At 35.5% G+C, this 26,342-nt stretch overlaps 2 protein-coding genes across 2 annotated transcripts in view; both read right to left on the minus strand.

Moving 5' to 3' along the window:
* LOC125239515 (transmembrane protein 26) overlaps window positions 1–11,024 on the minus strand; it is a 48,553-nt gene extending 37,529 nt beyond the window's left edge. Inside the window, exon 1 of the mRNA XM_048147129.1 lies at window positions 10,822–11,024. Coding sequence (XP_048003086.1) covers window positions 10,822–11,024 — 203 coding nt within the window. The remainder of the gene's footprint in view (window positions 1–10,821) is intronic.
* Window positions 11,025–13,642: 2,618 nt separating this feature from the next.
* LOC125239442 (spodomicin-like) lies at window positions 13,643–14,901 on the minus strand. Its single transcript, XM_048147019.1, has 2 exons — window positions 14,726–14,901; window positions 13,643–14,517 (listed from the first exon to the last, which is right to left on the minus strand). Exons 1-2 carry the CDS (start codon window positions 14,828–14,830, stop codon window positions 14,413–14,415), a joined length of 210 nt encoding a protein of 69 aa, XP_048002976.1. The 5' UTR covers window positions 14,831–14,901; the 3' UTR covers window positions 13,643–14,412.
* Window positions 14,902–26,342: the final 11,441 nt, after the last annotated feature.

The raw sequence follows: 26,342 nt of genomic DNA on the forward strand, positions 1-26,342 counted from the left end.
TATCAAAATTGGGGGGAACATAAAGAAAACTTTTGTGAAATATGCATTAAAGCAAAAATGACTAGAAAACCTTTCAAAAATAATAGAATTAAAGCAAAATTTCCTTTAGAAATTATCCATACGGACATTTGCGGTCCGATAGAAATTCCCACTTGGGATAATAAAAAATATTTTATTACTTTTTTGGATGACTTTACACATTTTTGTGTTGTCTACTTAATTACTTTTAAAAGTGAAGCCTTTGATAAAATAAAACAGTTTGTGACTTTAGCGGAGAACCATTTCAATACAAAAGTTAAGAAAATCAGATGCGACAACGGAAAAGAATACTCGAACAATAACCTAATGTCTTGGTGCAGCTCTAAGGGCATAATTATGGATCTAACAATACCCTACACTCCTCAATTAAATGGAAAAGCAGAGCGATTAAATAGAACCTTGTTAGAACGAACGAGAGCATTAATATTCGATGGTCGAGTTCCAAATTATCTATGGGGTGAAGCTCTTATAACTGCAAGTTTCTTAATCAATAGAAGTCCTACCGAAGGCAAAGACAAAACTCCAGCAGAGATGTGGTTTGGCATCAAACCTGATGTATCACATGTAAGACGTTTTGGTTCAACAACTTTTTATAAAATAAACTCTGGTGTACGAAAGCTAGATGTCAGATGCAAAAAGGGAATCCTGATTGGCTATATCAGGAATGGTTACAAAATATGGGTGGATGAAACAAAAACAATTGTAAGAGCGAGGGATGTAAGAATAAATGAAGATGAGCAAGGTATATATACAAATGAAGAAAATGATGAAAGTATTAGAGGTCTTTGGACAATCAACGAAGAAACTGAAGAGACAGTTAGGGAAGGCACAACACAAAATGAAGATCAAATAAACAGGCAGGAAGAAAATCAGGTCAGAAGAGTCAACAGTAATGAAGGTCGAGAAGGAGATACATTAAGAAGAATTGAAACTAGTAGCAATGGAGAGGAGGGTCGAGAAGGAGGTTCATCAAGAAGAGTTGGAGGAAGTAGTAATATAGAGAAGAGTCGAGAAGGTGATATGTTAAAAAGAAAAGTAAGAAGTAGAAATGCAGAGAATGTTCGAGAAGGTGTTATTCATTTAAGAAGATTAGGAAGCGAAACAAGTGAAGATGAAACAAAAGATGAAACAAAAGAAGATGAAACAAAAGAAGATGAAACAAAAGAAGATGAAACAAAAGAAGGTGAAACAAAAGAAGATGAAACAAAAGAAGGTGAAACAAAAGAAGATGAAACAAATGAAAGCGAAACAAATGAAGGCGAAACAAATGAAGGCGAAATAAATGATGGCGAAACAAATGATGGCGAAACAAATGAAGGTGAAATAAATGAAGGCGAAACAAATGAAGATAAAACAAATGAAATAGAAACAATTGAAGAAGAAGAAAATAATGAAGTATTTTATGATGGGAATGAAGAATTTTTTGATAATGAAGAAGTTGAAAATCGAGTTGGAAGTATTGAAAATCAAAATATTGATAGTGATGTTAATCAAAATAGAAGAGTTCAACCTGCTAGAGACCGCAGATTACCTGATAGATATAAAGATTATTTAATGAATTATGATACTGAAGCTTCAATGTTAACTTACGAGGAGGCAATAGAATCAAAAGAAAAGGATAAATGGAAAAAGGCAATAAAAGAAGAAATTAAATCACTTGAAGAAAATAAGACGTGGTCATTTGTGGATGAACAGGAAGCAAAAGGAAGAAAATTAGTTACTAGCAAGTGGATTTTTACAGTAAAGTCTGATGGCAGATATAAAGCCAGACTAGTTGCAAGAGGCTTTCAACAAAAGTACAAAATAGATTATGACGAGACGTACAGTCCGGTAGTTAATAGTACGTCTTTAAGAATCTTACTATCTATTGCAGCGGCAAAAGGGTTAAAAATAAAACAGTTTGATGTGAAGACAGCCTTTTTACATGGAGACTTGAAAGAATGTATATACATGAAGGTACCCAAAGGCTATAGCAACAAAGAAGGCAAAGTATGCAAACTAAACAAGAGCTTATACGGTCTGAAACAAGCTCCACTAATGTGGAATATTAAGTTTACAGAGTTCTTAATAAAGATGGGGTTCAAGCAGATGAAACTTGATCAATGCATTTTTGTTATGGAGGGTGAAAGGAAGATTATTCTTGCGGTATATGTCGATGATGGATTAGTTCTTGGAGAGAAAGAAGAAGATCTAGTGTACATAATAGAAAGAATTAGAAAGGCTTTTGAACTAAGAGTCTTAGATGAAGTCACCAATTACATTGGTTTGGACACTAAGCAAGATGAAAATGGGATTAAAATTTTTCAGAAAACATACAGTGAGAAAATCATTAAGAAATTTAACCTAAACAATGCCAAAGAATGTAAATGTCCAACAATTCTGATAGAACAGCATCCGTCAGTAAAGGTTGATACTAAGTCTCATGAGCTTTACCGAGAGATGATAGGGTCATTGTTATATCTTTCGAATAAAACGCGACCAGACATTAGTTTTCAAGTGGGTTATTGTTCGAGGCATCAAAATTCTCCAAATTTAAATGATTTGAATAATGCTAAGACAATTTTGCGATTCCTGAAAGGCTCAACAGAAAAAGGGATTCACTTTAATAAAGATGATAAAGTACTCAGGGGTTATTGTGATTCGGATTTCGCGGGAGATCCAGACACTAAGATAAGATAAGATAAGATAAGATATATTTATTTGCAGAAAAAGGGTTAGTTACATGTCTTAATATTATGTTAGATATAGTTCCACCTTTTCCAGCTGTCTTCATACAGCATGCAAATGTATTTAGAGTAGGATTTTAGTAATGTATTATACTAAATTTAACTATAATTAAAATAATAACTTAATAGTGACTTAATTTACCTATATACATATAATACAGTGAAAGTCTGCGGATTAGGCGCAGCACTTCTGGTTTTGTGATTTGGCTGAATGGTGGACCAGTGGCATGGAGCTCAAGAAAACAATCAGTAGTCGCACTGAGCAGCACAGAAGCAGAATTCATAGCAGCAGCAGAATGTTGTAAAGAACTACTATTTATAAGGGATCTGATTTTTGAGATAACCAAGGAAAAACTAGAAGTTGAGATGAGAGTAGATAATCAATCTGCAATTTGGCTTATGAAAAAAGGAATCATGGGGAGAAGAAGCAAACACATAGACGTAAAATACTATTACCTAAAAGAGAAAATTGACGAAAATCAGATTACAGTTAAATACTGTCCGACGGGATCACAGCTGGCTGATATACTAACTAAAAGTTTACCGGCTGTAAAGTTTGAAAAATGTCAACGAAGATTAGTGTTTTAGTGATATTGTGGCTAAAATGAGTCATTGAGTGTAGTATAAGTGCGGGCTAAAGTGAACGTTAATTATTTTTCGGCTCATGTCGGGGTTTTGTTTATAATTATCGTAGTATGTAAGTTTTTTATAGGGTGTGTAAAAATAATACAGAAATGTGTATTGAAAGAAAACTTAAGGATTCTGGAAGCATGAAATAAAGTTAGAATTAAGGGGGTGCTTAATAATGATTCACTTAAGGGGGTGTGAGTGTACTAATGGTAAGTGAATCAATATAAAAGCAATTCAAACCAACTGAAAAAAAAAAAAAAAAAAAGAGTAAAACCACACATTCATTTAATAATTATTATTTACACAGTGTTCTGAAGTTATCCTTAAGTATTTTTTCTAAATTTTATTTATTCCAAATATTATTATAATTTCTAGTATTTTAGTATTTGTTTTAGAGAAGGGGAGGATACGTAAATTTTATAATCGAATATGTATTTGGCAATTAGTAATGATGTATCGAGCGGTGGAGAATAAAGATAAGTATGAGTCGAGAGGTGGAATAAATAAGGGAGATAGATGTAGTTAATTTATATATTAGTAGTGATGTATCGAGTGGGAGAATAAAGATAAATATAAAGCGAGAAGTAGAATAATTAACTGTTTATTTATATATTTGTAGCGATGTATCGAGTGGGAGAATAAAGAATAATATGAGGCGAGAAGCTGAATAATTACTTACTTATTTATATATTAGTAGTGATGTGTCGATTAGTGGGAGTTTATATTATATGAGAGTACATGTAGATATGTACTAATTAATATTTGATGATAACGTTTTTTGAAACCTTTTGTTTTTTGGTAATGTGATGAAAGTTTTGATATATTGTTCTGGAAATGAGATTGTGGCCTTTTTAAATAAAAGTTGTAAAGTATTAGATAAAAGTTGTAAAGTATGTACTAACGCTTCAAGCAGAGTCGATTGAGGGGGTGTGTTATTGTGAAGGTTGAATATGCAATCGACTCATGCTTGACCAACTTTAAGTTTGGAATCTCAGTTGTCTATGTGCAGACTTTTGAGTTTTCAAACGATACTCTTTTGACAGGACTCATGATGTAAACATGTTTGTGTAAATATATATTAATAAATTATAAATAAATAACGTTCGGATAATCCAAAGTGCCTTCCTATTGTTCCAAGGACCTCCTGTGGGAATTCCCACATAAACAAAGGGGGGCTCGGGGGGCAAAGCCCCCCGCATGAAAGAAAGATCAACGTAGTATTTAGAATAAGTTGGGTTAGTGTTTTCGTGTGACCTTTAAGAGCAAACAAAGGGGGGCTCGGGGGGCGAAGCCCCCGCATGAAAGAAAGATCAACGTAGTATTTAAGATAAGTTGGGTTAGCGTTTTCTTGTGACCTTTAAGAGCAAACAAAGGGGGGCTCGGGGGGCGAAGCCCCCCGCATAAAAGAAAGATCAACGTTGTATTTAAAATAAGTTGGGTTAGCGTTTTCTTGTGACCTTTAAGAGTAAACAAAGGGGGGCTCGGGGGGCAAAGCCCCCCGCATGAAAGAAAGATCAACGTAGTATTTAGAATAAGTTGGGTTAGCGTTTTCGTGTGACCTTTAAGAGCAAACAAAGGGGGGCTCGGGGGGCGAAGCCCCCCGCATGAAAGAAAGATCAACGTAGTATTTATGATAAGTTGGGTTAGCGTTTTCTTGTGACCTTTAAGAGCAAACAAAGGGGGGCTCGGGGGGCGAAGCCCCCCGCATAAAAGAAAGATCAACGTTGTATTTAAAATAAGTTGGGTTAGCGTTTTCTTGTGACCTTTAAGAGCAAACAAAGGGGGGCTCGGGGGGCGAAGCCCCCGCATGAAAGAAAGATCAACGTAGTATTTAAGATAAGTTGGGTTAGCGTTTTCTTGTGACCTTTAAGAGCAAACAAAGGGGGGCTCGGGGGCGAAGCCCCCGCATAAAAGAAAGATAAACGTTGTATTTAAAATAAGTTGGGTTAGAGTTTTCTTGTTACCCTTAAGAGTAACGAAAAGGGGGCTCGGGGGGCGAAGCCCCCGGCATAAAAGAAAGATTAACGTAGTATTTAAAATAAGTTGAGTTAGCGTTTTCTTGTGACCTTTAAGAGCAAACAAAGGGGGGCTCGGGGGGCGAAGCCCCCGCATGAAAGAAAGATCAACGTTGTATTTAAAATAAGTTGATTTAGGGTTTTTTTGTGACCCTTAAGAGTAAAGAAAAGGGGGGCTCGGGGGGCGAAGCCCCCGCATAAAAGAAAGATTAACGTAGTATTTAAAATAAGTTGGGTTAGCGTTTTCTTGTGACCTTTAAGAGCAAACAAAGGGGGGCTCGGGGGGCGAAGGCCCCCGCATGAAAGAAAGATGAACGTTGTATTTAAAATAAGTTGGTTTAGGGTTTTCTTGTGACCCTTAAGAGTAACGAAAAGGGGGGCTCGGGGGGCGAAGCCCCCCGCATGAAAGAAAGATCAACGTAGTATTTAAGATAAGCTGGGTTAGCGTTTTCTTGCGACCTTTAAGAGCAAACAAAGGGGGGCTCGGGGGGCGAAGCCCCCGCATAAAAGAAAGATAAACGTTGTATTTAAAATAAGTTGGGTTAGGGTTTTTTCTTTACCCTTAAGAGTAACGAAAAGGGGGCTCGGGGGCGAAGCCCCCGCATAAAAGAAAGATTAACGTAGTATTTAAAATAAGTTGGGTTAGCGTTTTCTTGTGACCTTTCGGAGCAAACAAAGGGGGCTCGGGGGCGAAGCCCTCCGCATAAAAGAAAGATCAACGTTGTATTTAAAATAAGTTGGGTTAAGGTTTTCTTGTGATCCTTAAGAGTAAAGAAAAGGGGGCTCGGGGGCGAAGCCCCCCGCATAAAAGAAAGATCAACGTAGTATTTAAAATAAGTTGGGTTAGGGTTTTCTTGTGACCCTTAAGAGTAACGAAAAGGGGGGCTCGGGGGGCGAAGCCCCCCGCATAAAAGAAAGATCAACGTAGTATTTAAAATAAGTTGGGTTAGCGTTTTCTTGTGACCTTTCAGAGCAAACAAAGGGGGGCTCGGGGGCGAAGCCTCCCGCATAAAAGAAAGATCAACGTTGTATTTAAAATAAGTTGGGTTAAGGTTTTCTTGTGATCCTTAAGAGTAAAGAAAAGGGGGCTCGGGGGCGAAGCCCCCGCATGAAAGAAAGATCAACGTAGTATTTAAGATAAGTTGGGTTAGCGTTTTCTTGTGACCTTTAAGAGCAAACAAAGGGGGGCTCGGGGGCGAAGCCCCCGCATGAAAGAAAGATCAACGTTGTATTTAAAATAAGTTGGTTTAGGGTTTTCTTGTGACCCTTAAGAGTAACGAAAAAGGGGGGGCTCGGGGGCGAAGCCCCCGCATAAAAGAAAGATCAACGTAGTATTTAAAATAAGTTGGGTTAGGGTTTTCTTGTGACCCTTAAGAGTAACGAAAAGGGGGGCTCGGGGGGCGTAGCCCCCCCGCATAAAAGAAAGATCAACGTAGTATTTAAAATAAGTTGGGTTAGCGTTTTCTTGTGACCTTTAAGCGCAAACAAAGGGGGCTCGGGGGGCGAAGCCCCCCGCATGAAAGAAAGATCAACGTAGTATTTAAGATAAGTTGGGTTAGCGTTTTCTTGTGACTTTTAAGAGCAAACAAAGGGGGGCTCGGGGGGCGAAACCCCCCGCATAAAAGAAAGATAAACGTTGTATTTAAAATAAGTAAGTTGGGTTGGTTGGGTGGGCGCTAGATTATTCTAAGCTGACAGATAAAACACAATGCAATACAGACACACTGGCGGAGATGGTGAGAATGTGGGCTCAATGAAATATAAATTGAAATAAAAATATAAATTAAATAAATCAATGAATGACTTTATTGCGATAAACTTGGTACCTCAGGTGGTATTAATTATTATTAAGTAGCAATACGTGTTAAGCCACAAATCGCTTGCAAAATTCGCCTACTTGAAATAAATTTATGTTTAAATTTTAAAGATATTTCATTATTAACGACTAAAAAGTATAAAATAAATTTATAGTTTAAAAAACACTAGAAAAACACGCTTTTATAAATGCACGTAAAAGCCAAAAATAAATTATGGATCGTTCAAGTTGTCTCTATTTCTGGGATGAAGAGTAAACTATGTGCTTTTAATTATAATATTTGTTTGTAAAAGCGTGGGGCGCTGTAACAGGAAAAACTTTTTGTATAACTTGCTGAGAAATCAAGTTAAGCTATGTTACGAGAAGCAGGTTACACAGATTGGCGCGCTAACTGGACTTGCAGCACGACTGCAGCGCCCCACGCTTTTACAATCAAATATTATAATTAAAAGCACATAGTTTACTCTTCATCCCAGAAATAGAGACAACTTGAACGATCCATAATTTATTTTTGGCTTTTACGTGCATTTATAAAAGCGTGTTTTTCTAGTGTTTTTTAAACTATAAATTTATTACCCTTCATTGCAGTGTGCATTATCCACATCCATATCCACACTAATATTATTATAAATGGGAAAGTGTGTGTCTGTTTGTTTGTCCGTCTTTCACGGCAAAACGGAACGCCGAATTGACGTGATGTTTTGAGATAGTAGGGATGGAGAGTGACATGGCTACTTTTTGTTTCTTTCTAACATCCCACTTTTCTAAATTTTCAGGGTTAGTGGGCTGTCATCTGTCAAATTCCATATAAAATGGTGGGCTTGGGTCTTAAACAAAGGATACTATAGACTAGACAGCCAAATAATAATACCACTACCGAACGAGATGGTCACATACAAATTATAATAAGAGTGACAGAGAGCAAAATGTTATTTTTTGTCTTAGTCATAGTTTCACTTTTCCGCCGTTGCCACAAACGAGTTTGTGGCAAACAATAAGGACGTGACTTGTCAAGCTTATTATCCGCCCAAATTACGTAGGTTGTTTATGGTAAACTGTCAGCCATTTTTAAAGTGATTCTTAAATTCGCTCCATTATTCTATATCTGTCCCTTACGGGTGTACGCTTGCGTCAAGTCTATAGTATCCTTCGTCTGAGGCTTGGGTTAACCCTTATTTTTGGTTGGTGCAAACGCCCTAAAGACAACTTGAATAATATTTGAGTTAGTTATTTGTTTTACAAGGGGGCAAAGTGGTTGTTTAATCGCTCGTGTCAATATTGATACCCGAGCAAGCGAAAGATTCCAATTGGAATCTTGAGCTTTCCGAGGGTTTCAAGGCACGAAGGTTAAACAAACTTTGCCACCGAGTGAAACACAAAATTTTTCATCACACCAACACAAACAAAATACTTACTATAAAACATCAAACTATTTAGATCAAATCTATCAATCTAATCAATATTTATGATTCAAAATCATCACGTAAATTATACCAGCCAGCTCAAGACATCAAGTTAAAATTTGCATGAATTTACTTTGCACTCCTGTGGATAAAATGCAATTTTGCTGTCTGTTTTCAAATAGCAAAGTAAGCCTTTACCAGTTGGTGTGGTGAAAAATATTTTAGCTAACACTGCTTATCGTGCCGACGAGAATAACGATCGTAAATGAATCTTATGTCCTAGTGATACGGTTTAATATTGACATATAACAGTGTGTCTAAAGTTAGGTCTCTCAGGGTTTTGGTGACATTTGAAGGCTTTGTCAACGGGCAGTGAGGGGGAACGTGCGATTAACTCGACGCTCTGACACTTAGTTGTTACTTTAGTACCTATGTTTTAGTGTAAAGTTGTAAACTTCAGCCTTCTCCTCCTCCGAACAGCTACAACTACTTTTCCCTTTTGTCGAAATTGTGCAAAACTTTCAATGACTGTATCTCAGTAAATATATGGCTTACGAAGACAAAATTATATTCCTAATAACGATAATTTAGTAGACATCAAATTGTTCATAGCCACTTTTGCCGTTAAAAAGGTTCTTGGTGGTAAAATTTAACAAAAGTCAGAAAAGGTCCTAAAATTTCATGGATTTCCATGAATTTAATTATGACCCCATGGGCTTTCGAGGTGGAAAACTTGGATTTGACATCACTATTTCATCTCTAATAATATATAATACAAATTAGAACTACCTCATTTGATGCAAGGCGACACCCCTTAATTGATACGATTTCAATGGATCATTCATAACGAAACCATTTTGACTTTTAGCATCAGGACACACGATTATTAGATGTCACTACAAATAACTTGCATTTACTGATGTATGGAGTTACAACTCTTTCCTTAGGTACTTGAGCATTTCTTTTTTTTGCCACTTTTATGAAGTGTGATATTTTTGAAAAAAAATATGCTATTTCTACTCAGAATTACTAGCTTTTTCAATCCTAGTAGTTAAAAAAATTGTCCCATACGATTTTTTTCTTATTTTGTTACCATTTTCCGTACATTGTTGTATGGGGTAACAAAAGAGGAAAGTAACAAAAATGTATGGAAATTCTGGGACACTTTTTGTCTCCCAGTGAGATTGAAACTATTGAAAGTACTCGTGATTCTTGATTATTGGCAAAAAAAAAAAAGAAATGCTCACTTATTCCTCTATGCTTTTGGTATGTAAGCGACCCAAGCGGAATGTTTTGGAAACACAATACCTCAGTATAATAAAGAGTACCTACTATACTTTAGGTATTCGAAACGGAACATATGTACCTACTTACCTATAATAACGTTTTAGAATTAAATTTACACTAATAGAGTTTTTAGTAAAAATTCTTCTCCGCACATAAAATATGACGTTACATATACACCGTGTTTTTTTTTATTCCTGTTAAATTCGACACGAGCCGAAATATAATATAGCCAAAAGGGTGAGGGACAAGTGCCCAAGATCTCTAGTTCTCTAAATCTATCCAGATATGTGAGTGTGTTTAGTAAAACGTCCCACTTTGTCGGTTACTATTAAGAGAAATTTACTTGTATATTTATATGAATAAACTGACAAAGCGGCTTTATAGCAATGGACAAAGTGGGACGTTTTCCCGTGCACACTCACATATCTTCTACTCAACTCTACTCATATTGTACTCGGTTCCATTTCCAACATATATTGGTCAAACCCAATTAGGGCTACGTAAATGGAGGGTTAAACCGAGGGTTAACCCGCCCTTTTATTTCTTTCAACAGTCATCTACGACTGCTCTCCGAGGCGTTTCTAAAAACCCCTTACTCGATGGGGATACGACGTTTCATAACAGAGTTCCTATGACCACCTTTTTCCTCTATCATCAGATCAGCTCCATGATACCATAATATTGCATTGTCACGCGATTTACATATGTGTGCAAAATTTCAGCCCAATCGGAAACCTGGAAGTGGGTCAAATTTAGCTTCTACATTTTGACCCAAACTAATACCTAACATACTAACAAGGCAAGTTGAATAAAAGCTTGTAAAAAGTAATGGAAAATCTTTACTTCATAAAATCCATGACTATTCTTTCTGCAGTCACTATTAAGAATAATAATATTTTACTTACCATTTCCACTCCTGATTTTCTTTAATAGTCAGCGTGAAGACTCCTTCGAAAATGAGCAGTAGAATAGGCGAAGCCAAATACCAATATATGATGTCGTCCTTGAACACAGTCACTTGCCAAATAGCAATGATGCCGTGGCAGGCAAACACTAATCTTGTTATAACCGCTTTAATAGTGGCCAGCACTTTACCTATATTCGCCATTTTTAAAAAATACTTTTTTTTCGTTTAAAAAAGTTCCGTTTTAAAATGGCCGACTATCGAAAATTAAGGCACGTTTATAGAAAAAACACGTAGAAAACATTAAGAGCACTTTTACAATTGTTTTATTTCTATAAAATTAAATATTAAGGCACTATTTGTATAAAAATAAAATTTGAAGGTGCAACGGAGCACCTCCTTTCGAACTCCATCCTGACTGAAAGAAAGTTGTATCTAGTCATCCCTATTTCTCTTTATAAATAAACTTACTATCCATTGCGCGTTACACACGTATTCAGTAAAATTTCGCAGAGCAAAAGCGTCAACGGAACGTGTGCGTCGTCAAAAATTCGTTTTCAAATTTGGAATTTGCGCGCGCAAATCCTGAAAGAGCCAATCACAGTTCTTCCAAGAAAAGGGGATCGGTGTCACTGGCCAAGCTATTTTTGCAGCTCGTCAACTAATGTATGCTTCTTATATTCTACGTAATAGAGGTGGAGATCGTTTGTGTTTTAGTCTTTGAGCTGTACAGGTAAGTCGGAGTCCATTTAGTAAGTATTAGCTTGACCCGAGGTGAGTTTTGAAAGGGGTCAGAGGGAATAGATGACACTATAAAGACTGCACGACGCCACGACGGCTTATGACTAATTCGCATCCGATCCATGGTATTTTGTAAACACATACATACATACACATACATACAATCACGCCTGTATCCCATAGCAGGCAGCTAGGTAGGCAGAGCACATGAACTACTAGAGTTCCAAGTTTGTAAATAATATGTACTAATATGTACTAAATAATTTGGTAGTATGTAATACCACAGAATATATAATAGTACAAGTACAGAAGGCTCACTCCTTCGATGTTCACAAAATGCCGCTATTCTAAATTCTTACCTACATTAACAAAGGGACGGCACGCGAGCAGCCGACATTGAATTCTATTGCGCCGCGCGAAGGTCGTCGTCGCCACTGAATGGGCCGCGAACTCGCGGCCGCCGGCATGTACCTACTTGTAGCGCGGCGATAGGATTGCAGATTGAGCTGCCCCTGGTAATACTAATACCAAAATAATACCATGTATGGTCAATACCTACTTACAGGTGTAGTGCGAAAAGCTTTTTCCCCTCACTAGCTCGGAAATACGTGTTTTGTCCTTTAATACCAGTGAGTAAAAACGCATTTTATTCACTAGTGAGTAAAGTAATTTGACCTTGAATAAAGTCAAACTAACTGCTTTAAAATTTATAAAAGTAGTTGAATCTAATAGTAATACAGATGATTTACCACCTGTGAAACTACTGGAAGCAGTGATAAACGCAGTTTTTGCGTTGTAGTTTCCTCGCTACAGTGAGGGGAAAAGTTTTGTGTTACACTCGGGTGCAAATGTATTTTACTTCTCGTGTGTTAAAAAACTCGCAAGTTTAGGATTCTATTCTAGAACCACTCGCTTCGCTCGTGGTTCAACTATAGAATCCTTCCACTTGCTCGTTTTTCAATTCCACACTCGGCGTTAAAATACAACTTTGCCCCCTTGTATAACAAATAACTATTCCTTTGTATTATTCCGAAAACGTTCCTATTTCTCATGCTAGTAAAGACTGCATCAGTTCTTGTACAAAGACTGACTGAAATAGCATGACACGTTCTTACGTTTCTGTAAAAATACGAAGAAAACCCTTTTCCACTAGATCCGTACCACCGTAGTGATTGAAAATTGTGTAGAGTAGCTACTTAAATCTGTTTCTCTCAGTATAGTTCGGGAAAATTTGAACGAAATAATTTGAAGCTATACGTGTTTCCGGTATCACTCAAAACCTCAGACACCCCAACTGATTTTTATTTTTTTAAACTCATCTAGAGTATACATCTTTTAATCTAATGGATACTTTTTTTTTAATTAAATTTTTAATTTTCTGTACAGCTCTACTTGACTTCTAGCTCTACACTCAATAAAATAATTGCTAACTATCATCAGAGAAAAGAGACTAAATGCTATCATAAACCATAAGACTATTTATTTGTGTACGCTACTGCAACGACATAAGGTTTACCAATAGACAGCTAAGATGTCACTGTAAAACACTTTAAAGCTTTGTCACAGTAAACTTCAAATTGGACAGGTAATCGCAGTAAGCAAATTTAAACCCAATATTCAAAATGACAAAGTTGTAATTAGGTACGAATTCAATTTGTTATGACTTATGATAAACATTAAGATTAAACTGACAAACAACGTCAAACTCGTAGCGGATAAAATAATCGTCTACGTAACCAGCCAGTATTACTTAATACCCCTAAATACTGAAAAAGGTAAACAACCTCTAGCAATGCGATATACACAATGTTGCATTACGAGTACAATAGAATAGGCACGTAAAAATAACTAATAATACTAATTTAAATAAAAATATTACCCCCATCAAGATATAGCTCAATCGATTCTACTCTCGATTCTGAACAAACTGTTTTCAGGTTTTTAGTGTTAAGTGAAACACGGTGTATAGTAAACGTTCAAATTATATTTCCCGAACTATATATGGTATGCTTCATGAGAGTGTACAAGAGAAGATGACTATTTATTTAGGTGAGTTATTAAAGAAAAATGCATTTTTTTGTAATTAATACAATACAATATTTTTTATTGCTCATGAATTCCAATTAAAACAGTTTATATATACATATGAGGCAAAAAAACTTAAACTATGGCACATAACGGGCAGTCTTATCGCTAAAACGATATATTCCAAACAACCATTAGGTACCTAGTAAAGAGAAAAGAACAAGTAATTTGTATTAAGAGATGAAAGTGAAGAAAAAAATCTAGAAGCACTTAACAAACTAGATTATTTAACATTCACGTCCATAGATATTGGACAATTCGGAAAAAAGAACACCCAATTTTCATTTACAAATAGCGGAACGTAAATTTAGCGCTGAGTAAAATATGGAGGGGATATCTGCGATGGGGTCGCGTACCCTTCGCCCCCTGTAGAGCATTTATTTTATGCCACTTTTATGAAATGCGATATTTAAAAAAAAAAATGCTATTTCTACTCAGAATCACTAGCTTTTTCAATCCTAGTAGTTTTAAAAAAAATGTCCCATACGATTATTTCTTATTTTGTTACCATTTTACGTACATGTTGTGTGGGGTAACAAAAGAGGAAAGTAACAAAAATGTATGGAAATTCTGGGACATTTTTTGTCTCCCAGTGAGACTGAAAGTACTCATGATTCTGTGTACAACTGACCTAAAATTCCCTAAAAAAAAAAAAAAAAAAAAAAGAAATGCTCTGTAATCCCCTGAGATACTTGACTTCTGAGCAATATCGGCCAGCGCTAAACTTACGTTACCGTTACCGCTATTTGTAAGTTTTGGATGAATGTTAGTAATCGTAGCAGTACATTTGGCCGTAGTAGCACCACGAAGCCACGGCGTGCCCGTGCGCGCGGCAGCACTCGTTACGTTCACGCTCGATTCTGTTACACACCTGGAGCGGGAAATATGATTTTCAGTACAGATAGAACTTTTTTAATAAGTGTTCTTAGCCATGTTCCATGAAAATCGGTCCACTATGACGCGGTCGGGGGTTTTTTCAAAATTTTAATTTTATAAGGTGTAGATTTAGAGATAGAGATAAACTACGAGTATCAATAGATAGATAGATAGAGAAAATAATTAATTAATAGTATAATTACCTCGTCACAGGGTGATTCCCTTCCCCAACCCGTCGCCTCAGTGAGAGCAGTCATGGCGGCGGCAACCAAAAAAACTACGAATATTACTTTGAACGCCTTCGACATGTTTCTTGATAATTCAAGTAATTTGATCTGAGCAGACGAGTAGAGGTTTCCGTTGTGATATTACGAAAATCCGTGATTCTTTTATATAGTCTAATTTCATTATATTAATAGTCGTAAGTACCATTAGAAAATTAGTTAGAAATTAGATACTATTCCTAGGGAACGTTGTAAGTAACTGAATGATTTTCCTGTGTCTATTATAATACAATATTGTTAATGGTTTTTGATAGGGTACGAAGAATAAAAGCGGTGTGTTAATAATATTGATATAGGTGGTGTTATGTAGGTTGTGTCAACAAAAAATAAATATAGATTTAATATAGTTCCATCTGTTAAGAATCTCATAACTTCACAAATTATTTATATAATATTTTTAAGACAATGTTAAAAATCTCATAATTTTACCCAAAGATTGATATATTTTTTTGTATGTTGGCAACCCCGGCGGCGCGAGCGCGGGCTGTCAGTTAGTTTTCTCGGCATAAAGAAGTGAACTATGTTTTCTGTGACGATTCGTAAAATAATAATAAATAGCACGAAGGACCCCTTTCGGAATCTTAATTACTATGTTGGTAAAAATTCAGAAGTGACATAAGTTCTCAAACCCACAGAATTGTGTTTTGTAAGTAAAGGATCAAGGACAACTTGGTATGTAAGAATTGTTTTTCTTTTCAATCTGAGCCGGCTTGCCACTCATACGATTTCGTACTTAATTATCGATCGTAGTTATCGGGGGTTACTGATATACTGAACAATTAACATAAATAACATGTTTTGTGCCCTGAAAGCAAACAGAAAATGTCGTAATATTTGAGGTTATTTGCAAGAAAATAGTTATGTTCTACTACTAGCTCGGACAAACTCGAGCCTCGATTCAACATAAGGTGGATCAAGTAACTTGTGTTATTGTTTACGGGTTAAGATATTCTCGTAGCATAGTAACTAAATTACGTAGAAAAGTCACCCACGAATATCGATAATATGTGTAGCGAACTGAGCGTGCTCTACCTATTCATTATGTTGAGAAACATGGTGAATACAACAATAATCATGTCACTATTAGCAATGATTTATATTTAACTTTATTTTCATTAGCACACTTGGTAATAACCGGCTTTGTCAAAGAGTTCTTTCCTTTCATATTGTTGTTCGGTAGTAGCCTACTTTTCAGTTACGGCCTTGTAGTCAGTGTTACGTACCAAAGCTTATTTGTTATTTAACCATAATTGTAATATTCTTACTCACTGATTTACTTTAAAATGGTTAATAATATCATTGATGAATGTTGGATGATTGTAATTACAGCCATACAATTTGTCAATGAATAAAACACAACAGGAATGTAAAATGCTCTAAATAATTCAAATGAAATTATATTGAGTAAATAAATCACAATATGAAGTCCTCTGAGTTGTAATAGATAATAAAAACTGTATCTGCATAGTAGCCTGCACAATGTGCCAAGCGTACAATATCTACTTAACTGTCATTACAAAAACTTTAGAGCTGCATATAGAGCTCATATTTATAGGGTTTTAGCATATATTTCGGTTAAATTGTTATGATTTCATAATAAAAATACAATAATGATAAATAAGTTCTTATGAAATCCGGTTATTCAACGGGCCAATTTGGGCTAATGAAATTTTGCTTGCAATTGCTACCTCAAGAAGTCAAGATGCTAGTGTACAATTTTTCAAATCCTAAATAGTATTTGAGATGAAGGAATACAGCAAGACGATCCATTACAAACAGTAGCATAGCGGGAAAGTGGCTTACTCGTTGGTTATTGATTTGGTTTTGTTAATGGTGGCTTCACACAGTTTCAATTAAGTGATTCTGCCAAAAGCTTATGACATTATCATGTAATATATACGGATCAGTTTGACAGTCCAGCGAGGTAATGTAGCCAGCGCCTGCGACACCTTACCGCAGGGACTTTTAGTTTTAGTTTTTATTTATTTACTTATTTCTATATATAGGAATTTTTACATTTAACGTTTATATAGAACTAAAATAAAAGTGACTAGTTATACTTACGAATTATTCATCAGAATATTTTAGTGGATTAAACTGATCAAGTATTTATTTTATTCTACTAACTACATTCAATAACTAGTGCTTATTGGGTTTTATCATCCTCAACTCAAAACAATAACAAAAAAAAATAATATATTTTACATTCTGACATTAAGATTCTAATAAAACAAAGACAGAACAATTTCACTTATACATAATGTTTTCGTCCATCTTTATTAAATTGGATGTCCACATTCCTACGGTCCACGGGTCGACCCATATTGTTGGTATTACACATTATTCAATTCTCAAAACTGCATTAAAAAATATATATATATAAATGTATAATGATAAACGAACTATTGCATGCGGTACCTAAGGGTTAAATTGATTTAACATCAAGTAGTTTAAAATAAATCTATACCCGTCAAATAAAATTTTAGTACAACCAAACAATCAGATACAAATTGTTAATCACACATATACGGGGTGGGTCATAATGCGTTTATACATGGTGACCCATATAGTTCCCATGACTATAATAAATAAGGTTTTTTTGATCACACAAACAGGGTGGGCCATAATTCATTTATAAATGGTGACCCATATAGTTCCCATGACTATAATAAATAAGGTTTTTCTTTAATCATGTATATACAGGATGGGCCATGATGCGTTTGCACGTGGTGACCCACTTAGTGCCATGTTTATACCTGATACGAATATTTTTTTATCGCACGTATACAGGGTGGGCCATAATGCGTTCATACATGGTGACCTACACAGTGCAAATGGTTATACTGAATACAATTCTTTTTATCGCACGTATACAGGGTGGGCCATAATAATACGTGAAAACAAGTAGAGATCGTTCAAGTTCGTCTGAGCGCTATAGTCGAAGGAGAAGTAATTCTCGAAAGCATTTATCTAGTAGTAGTGAGAGTAGTAGTGACTTTCATGATAAACGTCATAAATATCGACACCGTCATATAGTTCACAATGTGTTTTAATTTGAGGAAATTGATTGTTCTTTTTTTTATATTGTTATATGGTTTTGAATATTGAACTGCTTAAGTTTATGTGAAACTGTGAAGTTGTTATGTTTGTGTCTACTTATAATTGTTGAAATTTATCTCAGATAACACCACTACAGTTGTACTGGATGAGGCCGAAGCCCTTTTGTGGCAAGCGGTAGCCAGTCATTTCATCATAACGCTGGACGAGGCCGGAGCCCTTGTGTGGCAAACGGTAGCCAGACATTTCATCATAATGCTGGACGAGGCCGGAGCCCTTGTGTGGCAAACGGTAGCCAGACATTTCATCATAATGCTGGACGAGGCCGGAGCCCTTGTGTGGCAAACGGTAGCCAGACATTTCATCATAATGCTGGACGGGGCCGGAGCCCTTGTGTGGCAAACGGTAGCCAGACATTTCATCACAATGCTGGACGGGGCCGGAGCCCTTGTGTGGCAAACGGTAGCCAGACATTTCATCATAATGCTGGGCGAGGCCGGAGCCCTTGTGTGGCAAACGGTAGCCAGACATTTCATCATAATGCTGGACGAGGCCGGAGCCCTTGTGTGGCAAACGGTAGTCAGTCATTTCATCATAATACTGGACGAGGCCGAAGCACCTAGTGTGTGCAAGCGGTAGCCAGATTATTTAGCTTATACTGGACGAGGCCGAAGCACCTGGTGTGTGCAAGCGGTAGCCAGATTATTTAGCTTATACTGGACGAGGCCAAAGCACCTGGTGTGTGCAAGCGTTAGCCAGATCATTTAGATCATACTGGATGAGACCGAAGCATGCGCAAACGGTAGCCAGTCATCTCACCGTAACACAGGACTGAGGCCACAGCACCACCGGTTGTGTAAGTGGTAGTCTGACATTCTATCGTTAACGTTGAACGACACCTAAAGGTTTATACATGTGAGGTGATGGCAAACGGTAAGCAGACTAATCAGTATTATATTCAAGAATGAAATTTCAGAGTTCATATCGTCTTGAAATTCTTGAAGAATTTAACATCTTTATGGATAACTTGATGATGTTTCTTTTAATAATATAAATGATCATTTTAGAACTTGATCTGAACCAAGTGACATGTTCTCGCTTAATTAGGTATTCATCTTGTTTGATTTTTGGTCATTTTGACATTATACACCACGAATATGTTATTATTTTATTTAGTAGGTAATTCTATTTTGCAACATTTGTTATTCTATCCTAAAATGGGCACACAAGAGTACCTTACTTCAGAGAAATTTAACTAACGAAGAGGTTCGATAAATTTCCTTAAATTCGTGTTTTAACTGGACGGAGACTGAAGTAGCTGGTTACAAGCGGTAGCCAGATTGTTATTTTTCTAGAAATAAGTTGGAACACTGCTTGCGCAAGAGCACTCGTGGTGTCCAGCCCTGAAAGTTGTTACTTACTAATGTTGATCATATCATGACGAGACGTTCGTTGCACAGAACATAATGTCTCTGATTTGTTATATGATTATTTTGTGTCTTTCTTCTTTCTTACAAGCCGGCAAGATATTTCCTTAAGCAAGCGGATACGATGGGCTATTGTGTTTCTACCATTATTCATTTTGGATGGATCCTTGAGGTGGACAAGAATTCAGCGTTCAGTTGTATAAGTTGCTGGCTGAAGGGAGGTGAAGAGAAAAAAAAACATTGGTCGTAAACGCTGAGACTGCATGTTGACTTAGCGCAGGACGTTTTCGTACTATTTTATGTATGATAATCTACAATTTTAATTTTGCGTCCATAACAAGCTTAAATTCTATGATATTGAAATATCGACTAATAATACAATATTTAGGAATATCGACTGAGTCGCAGTTTTAAGTCTTTCCCTTATAATTCGAATGCTGCATACTGTATGGTCATTTTTCACTGTAAGTTAGCATATGAAACAAACTATTTTCAGAATTATTTGGAGGTACACCTCCTAAAGTAAATTTAATTTTATGTCAAATTTAGATACTCAATTTGCTGTTTTTTTTGTCTTTTTATTAGGTTAATTTTAAATTGCGGTATTCGTATTTGGGATTTCCTTTAAAAACCTCGTATTACTAGTAAATTTAAAGAACAAAGATAAAACACTTTTACATAGTCATGAAGTAGTGACGAAATGATAATATTTTATATGAGATGCGAAATGCAAAAAAAAAAAAATCTACAACGGAAATAAAGTTTTGGGCATTATAACGAGGCGAGTTAGATCTAGATATACTATCGGAGATCTGACTTTTGGTACTTAAATATAACTTGCAATTTACAGGACATTTGTTATTCGCAAAATTTTTATTATTTACGTACATTACAAAACCATTACTTAGAATTAGGGTGTGCAAACCGGTTAACCGGTTAACCGAAAAACCGGTTAACCGAGACTTTTTGGCCTCTGTTAAAAACCGGTTTTTATAGTCTCTAACCGGTTAATAACCGAAACTGTATTTATTTCTTAATTAGGCATTAAAAGGTTCAAAAATACGTAATTATTTCATGTTTTGTAATAATAAGATTTATTCATTACGTTTCATTGACAACATTATTATCTGTAATGATTTTATTTTAAAAATTAGTCCCGAGTCTACTCAATTATAAATTTTTCATCACATTTGATGTTTAAAGGTCTCATTGCGTCCACGTGTACTGAAGAATAATGTACTATTTTATTCCCAAGGGAATAATGGATTTAGTTTTAAAAATTAATACAATCCGTACAATACTTCAGGCAAAGGATGTTTCAATCAGCCAAGGATTTTTTTTGCACAACTAAAATTTGACTATTAAGCTAAACAATATTATACGGTATGAAAAATGCATTTTATTTGTGTTTTACAATTATTTCAGTGTGTTTTACATTTATTTTGTAAATTTCACGTAGATAAATCGTTATAATTTGCAATCTGGCAGGAAACTGTGACGGCCATTTCGATTTGTGCTTGACTGCGTTGCCATAGCAACGGGCAGTACAACACCGCCATTCATTGAAGGTTTTGCCTTATGATTTTTTTTTCACCGTGTTTTCCTCTCAAATGTGATGAAAAATATTGTGTGTAACTCAGGAGGTAAGGATTTTGTAAACTCGTGTCTATAACTCTCTCCAGCCTGCGGCTGTCGCGAGTTATTATACTCGTCGACAAAACCCCCCTTACCTCCCTTGTTGCACAATATACTATTATACAATACAGTAGAGACCGGTTAGTATATTACGACTCCGCATAGACCTAACGTCCAACCTCTTACAACGATATAAGCACAGGTATTTATTTGGTTTTCGTATGTGATAGTATGAAAGTACATCCGTTTATTACGACTCTGATTTTAACGACCAGCCGCTTTTTACGACACATTTTACACAGAATCCGTCCGTCAAGTCCGATTGCAACGACGAGCGACAACGTTTTTAGTTTTACTAGTAAATTGAGGAAACAAAGCTACTTCCACCCAAGCACGGCCCCCTGTCTTGCCTACAACAAGTAGCAAGATTACATTATGGCCACGTAACTTTTTGGAGTATTGCTTTTAAAATTTTAACAATTTGTTCGCCTCGGGTCTAATCTTATAAGCTAAATAGAACCCAATTTCGTATTTCGATTGCGTATAAACTAGCTTTACTTACAAATGATGAGCAAGCACGCATACTAAACTAAAAACTACTGTAGACCTTCGCGACATGCCTAGAAAACGCAACTGACGAATCACATTCAAACCCACAAGCCTTTTTTAGCAATTTCCGCATTTACCAAATTTTCAAAAACTGGATAAAAATGATCTTCATCGTGCAAGTAATACCTGCTACGATATCATCAACATCAGAATTCTTAAAGGTAATGGTAATTATTGCGTAGTACGGCCATTTACTAAAAATCCTCAAAACCGGTTAATAACCGGTTAACCGGTTTTGAAGGAAAAGTCTCGGTTATTAACCGGTTTTTTAAGTTAACCGGTTTTTGCATACCCTACTTAGAATAGCTTCTGTCTCCTTGTAATTAAGTGATTGAAAAGTATAGGTGAGCTTTTGGGCTCATTTTGGGGATTTGCCTTTCAGATGACAATGCTTTAGCATTGCATTGTAGGCGTAATTCACTATAAGTAAGCATAAAACTGCTCTAGTATCAGCTAGCTTAGCTCGTATTTTTATACAAATTACCTATGATTAAGCGATAATGTGGTACCTTTTGTTTGAGAGTGGCACATTTGAACCACACTTGAAGAACCACATCTACGGGACATACTGGTATATATTAATACTAGTATTACCTGTGACCATTTTAATTAACTCCATAGTTATTATAATATACAGTGATTTTGCGTATCTGCACGTAATTATGGCACTAATGTAGTTTTAGTTTATTTATAGTGTATTCATAAAATATAAGTGACTTGAGTCATATATGACATCTTAAACAATTACTATTTTATGTTGATTATTGATACGATGCGGGCTGCCACGTGACAGGTTTAGCCAAGTGTGGAGCCGTACGATATTGGTATCATGGTTTTTCAAAATATTTCCTATTAATAAATTATTCTTATCTTTACAATAACATTTCAAAAAAAAAAAAAAACTTCCTAATTTACCCATATATAAAGATCTTGATCTAGAATCTATTTTATATAAAGGGCTCTAAACTGTTTGAGAACACTCTGAGGTTCCCAGAATCGTAGATATTATCTGGTGGACGGTGCAATAATTTAGTTGCTGTATGATTTATTATCTGGAACTAATCAAAATTTAGCAGTTGATTCAGATGAGCTGTATCCTGTTATAGAATTATAATGTATTTATTTACTTACAATTATGATTTTGTTTACACTAGTGCTTAGTGTTTACTTGCATAGAGGTTGATAAAACTTACTATTTATTAAAAAAAAAAAGTGTATAAGCTACGTAGATTTTAATGAACAAACGGGTCTTAGGGTCAATTTATGTTGGATTTGTGCTACGAATGGCTGTACTAGGTACGGTTCTAACTCGTGACAACCTCGTTGAAACAAATGGAATCTGTTTTAGCTATAGGTAAAAGCGTCGAGACTTCATTCCCATTATAGTCATTGAAAAGTAGGAACAACATCTTATAGACTGATTCCGTATGTTGTAATATTCTAATTTTCAATAATAATATCTGGTAATCTACACAATTTTACATCCTACTATGATCACTGAATCGGAATGAAGACTTAGGCCAAAGACCTATATAACTTCGTAAAGACCGATAAAGTCTAAGAAAAAAACGTACCCCAAAACCATACAGAAAAAGGTACGGTGAGCTAGATGGCGATACACCTTTGGGGTACGCTCGGCTAGATGGCGCTAATATTAATATTTGACATTTTAAAACATATCAAGCTAAGAATATGGACCAAATTGTCAAAACTTAGGTTCAAAAGTTTTAAGCCTGTGTCGAGAGATGGCAGTCTGTGCACTGTGATTACACATTTTACTTTGACAGTCATTCTCTATAATACTCGATCCTCTTTGCTTAGGCTATGATACTTGAGCTATGGCAGATATTAACGACCCATGCCTGTAATTATTCACTATGGATGTGAATACACGCAGCTTGTTCTGTATAAATAATACTTTAGCACGTTGGAAGATGTCAAGAAAGATACCGATTTTGATATGCTTATTGCACATGTGAAAACCATCTATGGAGCGGTAATCTCTATCGGCATCGCGGTACATTTGACGTACAACGATCGTACTTTTTCATCATTTTTATTCAAAGCTGAAGACAGACGCCTATCCGTTAGACTACTTCTCTTATTGTATTTTTTTTTGTAGTCGAGGTGACGAATGTAAATTGGATGCATATTTCACGATATTGTAGTACGTTTATAAGACTAAAAGCACATATCTTTAACTGCAAAGCGCGAGATTAATTAGAAATTATATTAAATAAGCTATAATGAAACAAAAATAAGATCACATAATTAAATAAGTATGTGATAGATTTAAATGCACGGTTTCTAAATTTATTACAACTTATTTGAGTTATAAAACTTATTTTAGCCGTCAAAGTAACGGTCCGTGCAATACAACTCGTTTGTTTATTATGATTATTATATATGTTGTGTGTTCTTTGTAAATTGAGTCTATTTAGTTTTAGTAATAATTATAGGAGAGATATTGTTTTGGCACAAAATTATATAGGAATGTAACGTCTGGGAATGAACAGTTGCGACTGGAATCTATTTTAAAGTTATAGGTTTATATTATATGCACATGCACAATGAGGAATTCCAATGAGTGATTAATTTAATATTATGCAATAACCTACTTTAAGATTGGGATATGTAAATCTGATGTTATATATGCAATATAAATATCTGTGTTTGTAAAACAAGATCTAGACTATAAGAAATTCAAAATAATTTAGCTGTTACCATAACGGGCGTAAGAAACTATGAGATTCATTTAGCAAGAAATTCCATCTTGTGTTTTTCTTATTTGTGTATCGTCAGAATAATTTCATATTCAATTTAATGTTGTTCCATTGTTTCAATGTATGTTTTTAAATGTAGTTCCAGCGTTCCAACTCTATTTAGCAAGAGAGAAAACGGGAAATAGTCGTGTATTAATTATCTGCTAAATTAGATGGAATACTGAGTGCTCTTTCTCGTTTTAGAATAAATTTACCTAATATGTCCCAAATAAGTTTGTAAAATGTGGATTAAGTGTTTCGCGCAGGTATAATACGCTATAGGCTACAAAATGTCCAACGAATGAGGACATTCTAACAAAGCAGGATGGCCGAGAGGGCCAGAGGTACTTACAGTTGAGTTGCACTGGATGTACAGATATATATATATATATATATATATATAAATATTTTTTCTCTTTCTATTCACTGTATTGAGTCATTTATGTAGTGGTTCGTCGCTACCTACTAACTTATCCTGATTGAATTACTAACCTGACATAATGGCTTGATTTGTGAATAGCTGATACTAGACCGATTGTAGAACATTTTAATCCAGCTGGGTTCGAGTGATCTCAACTAGTTTTTTTATATTAGTTTTGTTCAAGGGTACGTTCATCCCAAGTTTTCGGGTAGATTACAACGTACAAGTTAATTTAAGTTAATTTTAAAAATAATTGTTAAAGCTTGTTTGACTCCTTTTATCCATGTGTTGTGCCTGGGACAGGCACTGGGTCAGGATGGTCGACTGTTAAGAATCTCATAACTTCACAAATTATTTATATAATATTTTTAAGACAATGTTAAAAATCTCATAATTTTACCCAAAGATTGATATATTTTTTTGTATGTTGGCAACCCCGGCGGCGCGAGCGCGGGCTGTCAGTTAGTTTTCTCGGCATAAAGAAGTGAACTATGTTTTCTGTGACGATTCGTAAAATAATAATAAATAGCACGAAGGACCCCTTTCGGAATCTTAATTACTATGTTGGTAAAACATCGAAGTTAAAAAGCTACGGTATATACAGGGTGATAAAAAGTATATAATTTATTTTTCCCCTCACTAGTTTGGAAACACGTGTTTTGTCATTTAATACCAGCGGGTAAAAACGCATTTCATGCACTAGTGGATAAAGTAATTTGACCTTGAATAAAGTCAAATTAACTGCTTTAAAATTGATAAAAGTAGGTGAATCTAGTAATAAAGATGATTTACCACCCGTGGAATTACTGATGGAAGCAGTGATAAACGCATTTTTTGCGTTGTAGTTTGCTCGCTATAGTGAGGGGAAAAGTTTTGTGTTACACTCGGGTGCAAATGTATTTTACTGTCGCTCGCTTCGCTCGTGGTTCAACTATAGAATCCTTTCACTTGCTCGTTTTTCAATTCCACACTCGGCGTTAAAATACAACTTTGCCCCCTTGTATAACAAATAACTATTTAATTTTACATTTTCCTTCATAATTCTTTTTTTGGACATTCTTTTTTTCTACAAAAAAGAATTTAAAAAATAGTTTTAATATGTACTTACAATTTAAGCTCTTTCTAACGATACCCCATTTGACCTAGTAACTTGAAATTTACAGTTTGCCCCCTTTTCATTTTGGCCATTTTCTATGATTTGTATTAATTTATTTAAAAAAATAATAGGTACTACATTCGTAGAGGTTAACAATGTTTATAACTATACCAAATTTCATACCGATAGCATAAGTAGATTAAGTAGTTCTCGAGATATTTAGTAAAGTGACAGACGGACGGAGCGGCGCCATAAGGGTTCCTTTTGTACCTTTTTGGTACGGAACCCTAAAAATACGTGTCTGTTATTTTAGACTACGCTATAACATATAGGTATAAAAAGATAAAAATCAATCAAATCTGAGGGGGACTAACTACCAGCAGCGGCTGGTCCAGACAAGCCGATTCCCAGTATTCCCACCCGCTTGCCTAAAATTGACTACTAGTAAAGTACCTAATGTTAAGGCACTGGTCCCACCGCGAGCTAGTAAGCTATGAGCTATGGGCTATAAAAACGATGAAAAGATACT

Source organism: Leguminivora glycinivorella, chromosome 25 (genome assembly GCF_023078275.1).
Source record: "Leguminivora glycinivorella isolate SPB_JAAS2020 chromosome 25, LegGlyc_1.1, whole genome shotgun sequence".
Lineage (NCBI taxonomy): Eukaryota > Metazoa > Arthropoda > Insecta > Lepidoptera > Tortricidae > Leguminivora > Leguminivora glycinivorella.